This window comes from Pezoporus flaviventris, unplaced genomic scaffold (assembly GCF_033815535.1).
Source record: "Pezoporus flaviventris isolate CSIRO_AGI_PZ_B2104156 unplaced genomic scaffold, CSIRO_AGI_Pfla_v1 ptg000029l, whole genome shotgun sequence".
Classification (NCBI taxonomy): Eukaryota; Metazoa; Chordata; class Aves; order Psittaciformes; family Psittacidae; genus Pezoporus; species Pezoporus flaviventris.
Window position 1 is genome coordinate 11,690,498 of NW_026892577.1, and position 11,386 is coordinate 11,701,883.

The window sequence follows — 11,386 nt, forward strand, 5'->3', positions numbered from 1 at the left end:
AAGGCCCTGCCACCCTGGGGAAAGGCGAGGGGACTGTGGGACCCAGCCCAGCTTCACGCAGCCACCACTGTCCACCTTTTATTAACCATTGCAGCCTGTCCGTACACTTAGTGTCCTCACAGGTCCTGGCACCCGTTGTCCAGCAGCCCTGCACCTTCTCAGTACACCAGCTCGGTGCTGCTACACGGAACCTCCGGCTCCTTCTCTGCGATCCTGTGGGGAAGGGGCGTCTGTTAATGGCGCGGCCCCGCTGTGCTCGCCCCTGTTCCCCGCCGCCCCGGTGCGCACCTACCGCAGGTGGCCGAAGCGCCGCAGGGCCCGCGCCATCCCGCCGCCGGGTTGTGCCGGTTGCCGCCGCCGGAGCCGCCGCAGGGCTCGCGCCATGCGCCGCTGGCCCCCGTACCGCCATACGAGGCGGGCGCGCTCCTCGGGCCGCTCGGCCCCGCCGTTCTGGAACAGGCTCCGCAGCTCCGGCAGCCCCACGCCCTGGAAGATGTTGGCCGAGGCCCGCTTGCGGCCGCGGGCTGCGGGCGCTGCCCCCCCCGGAGGGTCGCTCACCACCGAGGCCGGCGTGCCCATGGCCGAGGCAGCTGCGGGCGCCGCGGGATCGGCGTCAGGCTCCGCTCCCGGCCGGCGTCCCCCGGGGTCTGACGCGGCTGCCCGGTGAGGAAGGACGCGGCGCGGCGGCGCCGGGCAGGAGGCCAGCCGCGCGGGCGGGGCCGCTCCGGGACGCGGGAGGCGCCCGGCTCGGGCCGGCGCACGCAGGTCCGGTCCCGCCCCGCCGGTGCCCGGGGCTCTGTGCCCCGCCGTGACCCCTTTTCCCTCGCTCGCACAGGCCTGGCGGCGGCCGGACACCACTCCGCGGGGTTGTCGCTTCGCGCCGCTCTACCGGGGTCCCGCCGCTGCCCCTCTTCACTCATTCACCCGCCGCGCCGCCAATCCGCGCCCGCCTCCCGCTGCCAGGGCCAATCGGCACCGAGGGGCGTGGCAGCACCGCCCCTCCGTCGAGCGAGGCCACGTGGCGTGAGTGACGTCAATGGGTGGGGGAACGGCGGGCGCGGCCCCGCCCCCGGGCGGAGCCCCAGCGTACGTCACACCGACAGGGAATCCCGGGTGACGTACAGGGGAGCCCTGGCGCGCGCCCCTGAGCCGGCCGCGGCGCGGGGTCCCTGTGCCGCTCCCCACGGCCCGGCCGCCGCTTCCCGCCGCCTCCCCGGCAACGGGACGGGACGGGACGGGACGGGACGGGAGGTGCGCGGCAGCTCCCGCCCGACGGCAGCAGCAGAGGAATCCGCAGGCGGGAGGCGGGGCGGAGAGGAGCGGAGGGGAGAGGAAAGAGGCCCCGCGCGGGGAGGACCGTTAAACGCCAGATGTTTGGCAGCGGCCGCGGAGGAAGTCGCTGCCGGAGCCCTGAGTCCAGCCCGAGCAGCCCCGGAGCAGGCAGGGCCGCGCCATGGCCCGCCCGGCTCCCCCGGCAGTACCGCCGCCTCCGGGGCCGCTGGCCCGAGGCTCGCTCAGCCTCCACCGCGCCTACCTGCGGAGCCCGCTGGGCCTGCTGCGTCTCGGGCAGCTGGCGCTGGGCGCTGCCTTCTGGGTGACGGTGGCGGCTCACAAGTACGAGGGGGCGGCCCACTTCGCACTCTTCGCCGCCGTCCTGGTCTGGCTCCTCACCCTGGCCCTCTTCGGGCTGAGCCTGCTGGGGCGCTGGACCCTGGTGCCCTGGCTGGGCTCCCGCTGGCTCCTCACCAACCTGGTGCACGACCTGGCGCTGGGAGTGGGGCTCTACGCGGCTGCCACCGGCATAATGGGCTACAAGGCTGGGCGGAAAAGCTACTGCAACCTGCCGGGCTACAGCCAGCATTGCCTCTACGGTGCCTACCTGAGTGCCTCTGTCTGCGGGGGCATCGCCGCCTGCCTGTACCTCTTCTCTGGGCTCTACTGCCTGTCACGACGCTGCCGGGATGAGCGCGACATCATCTGAGACCCCACAGCACTCTCCTTCTCCTCGCCTGCGGATGGAGCGCAGCACCCCTCTGGGACAAAGTGACCCTGATGCCCCATCCCCTCCTAGCTGACTGCACCGTGCTTCCTCCGGAGATTCCTGCACAGACGGGTGGACAGACAGAGGCCTTCCCCAAGCATGGCTTCTCCTGCATCACACCAAGACAATGTGGAGCTCCAGCCACTGCACAGGCCCCTCTCCCAGCCCTGGACAGATGTTGGCTATTGCAAGTGGAACGACCCAAGTGGAGAGTCCTTCAGAAGGACACCAGTTTCTGGGAGCACTCCAGGGCCCCTGCCCAACTCCCCTGCCCCCAGCCTTACAGATGCTGCATGCTCAGGTGGGTGCTGACCTATCCCTGGGGCAGAAGGGACTGGCCTGGGGGCGCTGGGCAGGGGGCAGTGGTGTGTAGTGGGATTGGGTAGGTAGACCTGCCTCCTATACAGCCTTCCAGCAGCCCCTTCTCACCATTCCCAACTGCACGGCGCCTCTGCAATTCTCCAATGGAGGCTCTGATCTCGGCTTCCCCAGCCCGGGCCCCTCCTCCTGTCTGGCCTGGACATGTCTCCCGTCTTCCTAGAGCCCCGCGGGGTTCAGCCCATCCTGCTCTGCACTCGGGGGGTGTGGAGACACCCAGGTCCTGCACAGCCTGACCCACTGTCACCCCAGAGCCTCGACACACTGTCCTGCTTGGGGCTGAGCCCGCACAGGACAGCACGGCCTCCATCACTGCGGGGTGAGGGGAAGGGTGAGCAAGGCCATTGCCTGGTCCAGCCCTGGGGTTCATACTGCCCCAGGATGGGGATGGATGCCCCTGGGGTTGAAGGGAGCAGGGCAGAGGGTCGTTCTCTCCCCCTGCCCTCCTGCAGTGAGGTTCATGGCTCTGAGCCACCAGGGCCCAGCTGCTCCAAACAGGACAGGCACAGCCTCACCAGCGGCACTCAAGACTGGCCTGCAGCCCTGCCAGGCTCCCCACTTGGTTTATCATTCCAGAAAACTCCTCTTGGGACAATCTGGCTCCATTTTGGGCCCTGAACTGCCTGGAGACCATGGCGAGGAAGAGGAGCAGGGTGAGCACAGCAGCATGGCAGCACTGGACTGCCGCCGGCACTGTGGCTGCGGGTGAGCTGGGGCTGGGCACTGTGGGGGCACGGCCTGCCCTGGGCAACAGAAGAGGATGCCAGCAGCAGGCCAGCCCAGCCCTGGATCAGTCTCCGCAGCCCACTGGGTGCCAAGCCCTGAGGAGGCCCTGTGGGGTTGGCTGGAGTGATGGGCAGCCAGAGACTGGGAACTTCTGGAGGACCAGCACACTGAGGCTGCCCTGCCATAAGCCCTCCTCACCCTGCCTGGGGGCAGGTCCTCTCTGTTGCTCCTGGTGTGAGGGATGATCTGCCCCAGTCTCTTCATAGGTTGAGATCGGTGGGATGGGTGTTCCTTACAGTCGGTTCCCTGGCCACACTCTGGGTGTTGTCTGGGGCTCCCTGGTGCCTTTTCTGGAGTGGAGAGCAGCAGCTGTGATCCTCCTGGGGCTTGGGAGGGTCTGGGGTTGGTGCTGGGTCACCACTTCCATCATGAGGGGCTGTCCCAGCTGATCCACGCTCATGCTGTGGGCTCTGCCAGCCCCCAGGCCATCTGCCCCTTTCCTGGGCAGAATGTTCTGTCGCCTCCCTGTGTCAGGGCCGGTCCCTGACACCTCCTGCCTCTTGTCTGCTCTGGTGCAGCCCCTGGCTCATGCTGCCCAAGGTGTCCAGCAGGGCTTCTGCCACCACAAGTGCCTTTCCCTGCCTGTCACGCCAGCTCTGTCCCCACTCCAGCCCCCTCCGCAGTGCCTATGGATTCACCTTCCAAATAAAGCATCACTGGCGCTCACCAGGTGTCTGGGTCTTTGTGCTGGGGTTGGGATCTGCTGGGGACAGGGTCTGAGCTGAGATTATCCCTGGTTCTGTAGCCCTGTACCGTAGGGCCTCCTGTCTGGAGCCTCTGGTTTAAGCCCAGCCGGTAACTCAGCATCACACAGCCACTAGCTCACTTCCCTTTTTCCCCCCACTCCAGGCAGGATGGGGAGGAGCATCAAAAGAATGTAAACCCCATGGGTTGAGATAAGAACAGTCCAGTAACAAAAGCATAATACAAAACTACTACTACTAATGAGAAGGGAAATAATAATAATGATAAGGGAAACGATAACGGGAGAAAATATAAAACTAAAAATGGAAAGGAAAAAACACAACAAACGCAAGTGGTGCCCAATACCGTTGCTCACCAATGCCAACCCGACCCCAGCAGTGATCCTGGCCTTCAGGGTAACTGCCCCCAGTTTATATACTGGGCATGACATGCTGTGGTATGGAATACCTCTTTGGTTAGTTTGGGTCAGGTGTTCTGTCTCTGCTTCCTCCTGGCTTTCCGTGCCCCTCCTCCCTGGCAGAGCATGAGACTGAGAAAGTCCTTAACTGGGGTAAGCATTACTTAGCAACAACTAAAACACAGGTGTTATCAGAGCTGTTCTCTGACTAAAACCAAACCACAGCACTGCACCAGCTACTGAGGAGGAGAAAAAGAACTGTTACAGCTGAACCCAGGACGTGGTCAACACATCCTGGTGTACGCTGGGGTCACTGGCAAGATCCCTGGTGCTGAGCCACTCCTCCAGATAGAGAGCTTAAACTTCCCCCTTGAAGACAGGGGCTGTTCCCTGCCCCCTCCAGAGACAGGGCACAGCTTGGTCCTCACATGGGTGCTGAGTGCAGGCGCTGAGTGTGGCTGCAGGGACACAGTGGGGGCAGGATGGAGCTGCGTTCCTATGGGCTTTGTCACTCCAGACTAAAAGGGCTCTCTGTTCCAGGGCTGGGGCACTGCTGGGCAGTCGTGCCCACACTGCTGGGGCCCTGGAGAGCTGGGGGTGGGCTGGGGGGCAGCTCCTGGGGCTGTCTCCAGCCCTGGGCTGCACTTTTGCGATGGGGACGAGCCGTGTACCTCTACCTGCAGATGGGGTGTCACCGGCACAGGTAACATGTCCTGTGCTGTACTCATAGCCCAACAACTGGCATAGGGTTAACAAGGTTGCATGGATTATTATGGGACGGCTTCCCCCCTTTTGCACAGTATGCAGCTCAGGGTCCCCAGAGCACCCCTGGGAGTCAGCAGCCCTGCCCTCCTGCAAGCACCCGGCAGGATGCCTGTGGTGCCTGCGGTGGTGGGAGCAGGACCTGCGGCTATGCCTTGCTCTGCAGAACAGTGCCAGGGTAGCCAGGGCTGGGCCACTCTGGGGTCATGTAAGGGCAGTAGATGAGCTGCCAGCCACGCTTATGGGCCTGGGGGTAACCTCCCATTCCCTCCCAAGTGCCAGTGTGGGGGCAATCTCTGGTCTCTCCCCGTAGAGAGGTTCCCAGCAATGGAGCCCACGGGGACAAAACCACAGCTCCCTGCACGGCTGAGGGCAGGCCATGCCGAGACCCAGCCTGGGACTGAGCCCTGGACCGGGAGCTGACCCCCATCAGGACGAGGCCTGAGCCCCAGACAGGGAGCAGCGCTCAGCCCTAGACTGGGACCGGAACAGCCCCGGATCGGCGCCAGGCTGGGGCCTCGATCAGCCGCGGGACCGTCCCCGCCAAAGCCGGCGCCCGCTCGGGCCGCACTCCTCTCCCTCTCCCTCTCCCTCTCCCTCTCCCTCTCCCCTCCCCTCCCCTCTCCTCCCCTCCCGCCGCTTCCGGGACCGGAGCCTCTTCCGTCGCTGCTCTCGCGCCGGGGCGGGGTTTCTGTCCGCGCGTTCTATCCCGGCTCTTCTGGTTGGCGGTGTGCGAGCGCCGCGGCTGACGTCATGGCGCATCTGGCCTTCTCGCGGAAGCGGCGGGTAGCGTAGGGCGATCCCGGCATGCAGGCGGGGGAGCGGGACGGGGCGGCGGGCAGCCCCGAGGGGGCGGCGGCGGCGGGCGGGGATGCCCCCCTGGAGCTGCCGTCACCGCCGCCCAAGGCCGCAGCCTCTGCTTTCGACCTGCTGGAGCTGGTGCGGAGCTACCGGCGGTTGGAGCTCTACCTGGAGCCGCTGCGGGACGCCGCCGAGGGCGTGCGCTCCCTCCTCCGGTAGGTGCGGGTTGGGCCGAGACCGAGACCGTCGCCGTGGCCTCAGGTCCCTCACTCTCCGTCTTCCCCGCAGGTGGCAGCGGCCCCTGTGCTCCCTCCTCGTCTGCCTCGGCCTCAACTTCCTCCTGCTGACCCTCGGCAAAGGTGCGTGTGCGGGGACAGGGCCGGTTCCCTGCCCGGAGTCCCCGGGCTGACGCTGTCCCTCCTCTTCCAGCCGCCTGGTACTCGGTGCTGGCGCTGCTGGTGGTTGTGCCGGCGCTGCTGGGCTACCTGCAGGAGACGTGCCGGGCCCAGCCCTCGGAGCCGGAGCTGGTGCGCAGGAGGTACCACAGCGTGCGACGAGAGGACCTGCGCAAGGTGCAGCTCTCAAAGCAGGAGGCCATCGCCCAGGTCAAGAGCTTGTGAGTCTCTGGGGCCCCTGCAGCCAGGAAGGCTTCTGAGGGTCTGGGTTCACACCAGCCTGGCCACTGTGAGGTGTGGGGGAGCCAGGGTGTGTGTTTGTGGGGCTTTTTTGTGACTGAGGTCTCATTTGCAGCCTGATCCAGCTGGAGGGGTTCCTGAGCGGGATGTGCTGCAGCTGCGAGGCAGTGTACCGTGTACTGTATTGGGAGAACCCCACTGTCTCTTCCCAGTGAGTACTGTGGGTCAGGCATCCTGTGGTGAGGTCAGTGGGGAGAGAGGCACAGCCAGGCCTGTGGAACTGCATTTGATGTGTTTGGTACTTGGACAGAGGCTGTGGAGATCCAGATGAAGGAAGGGGGGCCTGTGCTGTGCTGTGATTTGCCTTGTCTTGACTGCAGTGTTCTCCTGCTCCTTCTCAGATTTTATGGGGCACTGCTGGGCACTGTCTGTGTCCTTTACCTGCTGCCCCTCTGCTGGGTCCTGGCCATCCTCAACAGCACCCTTTTCCTGGGCAACACCCAGTTCTACCAAGGTAAGAGACTTCCCTGGAGCTGGCCTGTGTGGGATGGGTTGGAGAAAGGCCCTCTGAAGCCAGGTGAGAGCCTCTCCTGGTGTGTGTCCTGGCCTGGGTGCTGTTTTCTGCTCTTCTCTATGCTGTGGCAAACTAGGGCTGACAACACAACTTGTACGTGAGCATTGGCATCCCTCTTGATCCTGACCCTGCTCTGCAGGACACGAAATACACTGCCATAGGCACTGAGAGTATGACACTGTCCTGAAAATGCGCTGTCAGAGCGGAGGAGAGCTGAAGGTGCTCCCTGTTCTGTAGCACATGCTGGAGTGAGATCTCTGACTAAGGCCCCTGCTGTTCCTTATCCTGAGCTGGGGCAGATAGTGTGGCAGTTTCTTGCTGCCCGAACTTTGATGTGTGAGCAGAGGAGGGCTCAGGATACCTGATAAGTGAAGGCTGTGTATGCCACTGTCCCATACTGAGCCCTGGAGATTGGCTCTTGCAGCTGGCTTTTGTGCAGTGGGGCTGGAAGATGGGAAGTGCCACCCCAATCCAGCTGCATTCCCCTCTTACCAGTGATACTGGAGGTCAGGGCCTCGATTGAGCAGTGTGTGGGAGCCAAACCCCTTGAGAGCATTCCAGAGCCTGCTGAGCCCCTGCCTGCTGCTGCCCCCCTGGACCAGACCCCCACACCCACCAGCACAGAGGTGAGTTAGGGGCAGGGCTGTCCCCTGTGGAGTGGGAGTTGAAGGTCACCTTTTGGTCTGACTGTGCCTGTGTCCCTATACCCTCAAACTGCTTCCAGCTGCCAGCTTTGGTGATGGAAGCCTGTGAGCTCCTCCTGAGTTGCTGGGGCAACTGCACTGGGGGCTTGGCTCAGTTGTTTTGCTGCATGTGAGGATGCTGTCTGGGGAGGCAGGGGCTCACTTCACCTTCTGGGACTCATTTCTTCTCATGGGGCTCATGAGGGGCTGGTCCTTTGTCCTGGAACCCACTGCAGAAGTCTGAGTCCTCCTTTGGAAAGGGGTGGGGGTACAGCAGGATGAACTCTGTGAATCTCTTGCAGGACCTTACCCCTGGCAGTGTGGAGGAGGCGGAGGAGGCAGAGCCTGATGAAGAGTTCAAAGATGCTATCGAGGTTTGAGGCTGGTGGGATTGGGCTCTGCCTGTAGGGCCACTGGGGTGGGAAGGGATGAGAGCCTTGGTGGGCAAGCTGGGTGCTCGAGGAGGGTGGCTGTGGGGCTGGATGCCTCTGACTCAGTCTGTACTGCCTCTCCTCTATCCCATGCTGCGGGAAAAGGAGAACCAGCTACTGGTCATGGTGAGTACTGCCATGCCAAGTCATGCTGGAGCAGCTGGCAGCCTTTGCCTGGTTTGCTGGTGGCTTGTGGGGATGCCATATGGAGCATCCTGCCTGTTGGGTGCCCATCTCTGGGCTGGGCCACCCTGCAGCCCACAAGCATGCTCACAGCCACCCCTCCACTCTCAGCTGGTTCTGTTCTCTGCAGGAGGATGATGAGAGCTCTCAGTGCTCAGCAGATTTTGACCTCAGCCTCCCAGACAACGGTTTTATGAGCAAAAACGAGGTGATCCGCAGCAAAGTGTCGCGCCTTACCGAGCGCCTGCGCAAGCGCTACCCCAGCAACAACTTTGGTAAGGCTCAGGGGAGCTCAGCATTGCAGGGGTTATGCTGCAGTGGTGACCACTGCATTGGGAATGGACAGAGTGGGGATGTACCTGCTAAGGCTGTGTTGACACCTTCAGTGACCTCCCTTCTCCATGGGGAGGATATTTCCAGGCTTCCTAGGAGGGGCAAAGATGGGAAGGTGCAGCAATATTACCTCTAAGCTGAGGCTTTACAACAGCCATGGGTGTTCCTGTAGCTCTCATGGTCCTAGGCAGCAGAGCCCTGTCTGATCTCCGCTTCATTTCTTCCAGGGAGCTGCACTGGCTGTGGAGCCACCTTCTCTGTGCTCAAGAAGAGGGTGAGTCTGCCAGCTTGCTGCCTGCCTCTGGGGTAGAGGTGTTGTGTGTGCCTGGCTCACCCTGGCTTTCTCTGGCAGCTCAGGTGGTTGACCTCAATCACAGCTCAGCAGCAGATGACCTCAGCTAAATGCTGGGTGTTGTTGCATGCCTAAGGGTGACAGGGATCCCTTGTGCTGTGGAGTCTTTTATCCATTTGTTCCTTTGGAAGCTGCCTCGGGCTAAACCTGTGTGTACTGTAGTAGAAGGCACTTGCTCTGTCCTCCTGTTTAACCTGTTTCCTCTGGCTTGAGAGCTTCCCAATGAAGCAGAGCATGGGTCTGTTTGTGGGAATTAGAGGAGCAAAGCCCACCCCTTTTATCTTAATCCTAGGTGTGATGCTTGGCACACAGTCCCCTGGGCAGTTCTGGGGAGGGGGTATCTCTTGTCCCCTCTAGACTGGCACTGATGTCTTCCTGCTGCCTCCCCTTACTCCTGGGTCTGAAATGGCTGGCACTCTGGAGCTTGCATCCCTCCAGGATTACAGCATAGGAAGTGATGTAGTGTCCTTAAACCTCCTGGAGCCTGTGCTCTCTCAGGATGGACACAGGCTGCCTGTGATGTTAGAGCACACTTGAATGCAGATCCAGCACATGAGGTCTGGGTGGTTTGTACAGGTGGTGTTGGCAGATGACTCCTCTGCTGTTGCTGTTGAGGCTCAGGGCTTGCACCCACTCCCCTTCAGCAGGGAATGCTGTTTAGCAGTGCTCCAGCACTGAAGTTTGCCAAGGAGGGCTGGGAATGGGCTTAGAATAGTGTCTCACCCCCATCTCTCTCCACAGCGGAGCTGCAGTAACTGTGGGAACAGCTTCTGCTCCAGGTGTTGTTCCTTCAAAGTTCCCAAGGCTGTGATGGGAGCCACAGGTGAGTGGACAGTGGAGGAGGGCAGAGCTCTCTCTGCTGCAGGGGTTTGCCCCAGCTCTGGTGGGACAGGACCTGTTCAGTGCTGCTTGGCTCAGGACAGAGTGGTGAATGGTTTGCCAGCTCTTGGAGCAGCTCTGAGAGTTGCTTGGGAGTGGGGAAGCCTGAGGGGGAAGGGGAGCATCTCTGACACCTCCTTTCCTTTGCAGCTCCAGAGGCTCAGAGGGAGACGGTGTTTGTGTGTGCTCTGTGCAACCAGGTGCTCATCAAGTGACTGCACCAACGCCAGCCAGCTCCTGAGTCCTGCGCTGCCTGATGCCGGGCTACTTGGTTCCCAGCGTGGCATCACCCTGCCAGAGGCTGCCTGTGTCCACTCCTGCCTGTACCATCTGGGGGCAGACCAGACCTCCTTGCCACGCAGCATGTGCTGCACCAGCTGCCTCTCTGTGGCAGAGAGGCTGTGCCCCATCCCCATGACTGACCCATGGCAGCTGCTCCAGGCCCTGGCACTTGCTGTGCCCTTCCACGTGCTTGTCAGGCCCTGTGGCCTGGCTCAGTGATGGAGGAGCCATCCTTCCCACTTTTGGTCCTAAGTGGGGCAGAATAACCTCAGGGCTCTGTCCCTACCTTTCCCAGCACGGTGCTAGGTGACTGTATTTTAGGGATCAAGTTGGATTTCTGCATTCATTTAGGATGTGGTCTTTGGTCCTGGCTCTGCTCAGCTCCTGCTAGTTACTCCTGTGCTGCTTGGCCTCACTGCCTGCAGGTTTAATCTTTTCTCCCCCAATGTTTGGCTGTAGAGTAGAGGAGGCAAGAAGGTAAGTTTTGGCTGGGCACTGTGGCCCCGTCTCCAGGTGCAGCATCAGAAGAAGCACAAGTTGCTGCTCTGTGCACGTACTGACTGCTGCTTTCTACTACAGATTAATATATAGGTGTATATAGACAGTGACCAATAAATCTCTTGCCCTCAGCTGGCTCTTGTCTTGGTCACCCTGGCAACTGTGCCCTTGGAAGATGGTCATGGAGAAGAAATGTGTCTCTGCCACTAGCTCCCATTGCTTACAGGGGTTTCCATCTCCTGTCAGGCTGTGGCCTTGTTTGCCCCTGCTCTGTGCTGTGTGCAGCTGCCCCTCTGTGGCTGTGCCAGGGAGCAGCTCGGCTCTGGCCGGAGCTGTTGTGTTTCCTCTCTGCCTCCCACAGCTGCTCCTTCCCCTGCCCTACCCAGGCGGTGGTCCGGGCAGCTGCCTGCACACACAAGGGTGACCTTTCCCTGCGTGAACAGCAACGCTCCCAGCTATCCCAGGAATGTGACCCTGGCTGCTGTGCAGCTGGGAATGGCCATGGCCTGGGTCCCTGCCAGCCAGCTGCAGCTCCCCCCAGCTGGGGGGTCTGGGGTGGCCGGAGCTCTTGGGCTGGCAGTGGCCAGTGCCCACCAGGCTGTGACAGTCACCAGCTCCCTGCCAGTGTGGGAGCTCACATGGGGCAGCCTGAGCTGTCCCCTCAGG

General features: G+C 62.2%; 3 protein-coding genes across 3 annotated transcripts; 2 read left to right on the top strand and 1 right to left on the bottom strand.

Moving 5' to 3' along the window:
- Positions 1-65: 65 nt before the first annotated feature.
- Positions 66-682, bottom strand: AVPI1 (arginine vasopressin induced 1). Its single transcript, XM_061458968.1, has 2 exons — positions 293-682; positions 66-213 (listed from the first exon to the last, which is right to left on the bottom strand). Exons 1-2 carry the CDS (start codon positions 577-579, stop codon positions 159-161), a joined length of 342 nt encoding a protein of 113 aa, XP_061314952.1. The 5' UTR covers positions 580-682; the 3' UTR covers positions 66-158.
- Positions 683-1,298: 616 nt separating this feature from the next.
- On the top strand, positions 1,299-3,871 carry MARVELD1 (MARVEL domain containing 1). Its single transcript, XM_061458969.1, has one exon. It carries the CDS (start codon positions 1,454-1,456, stop codon positions 1,979-1,981), a length of 528 nt encoding a protein of 175 aa, XP_061314953.1. The 5' UTR covers positions 1,299-1,453; the 3' UTR covers positions 1,982-3,871.
- A 2,005-nt stretch (positions 3,872-5,876) lies between these two features.
- ZFYVE27 (zinc finger FYVE-type containing 27) lies at positions 5,877-10,851 on the top strand. Its single transcript, XM_061458970.1, has 11 exons — positions 5,877-6,085; positions 6,159-6,229; positions 6,300-6,486; positions 6,621-6,716; positions 6,907-7,019; positions 7,575-7,705; positions 8,065-8,136; positions 8,507-8,651; positions 8,937-8,983; positions 9,803-9,884; positions 10,091-10,851. Exons 1-11 carry the CDS (start codon positions 5,877-5,879, stop codon positions 10,153-10,155), a joined length of 1,218 nt encoding a protein of 405 aa, XP_061314954.1. The 3' UTR covers positions 10,156-10,851.
- Positions 10,852-11,386: the final 535 nt, after the last annotated feature.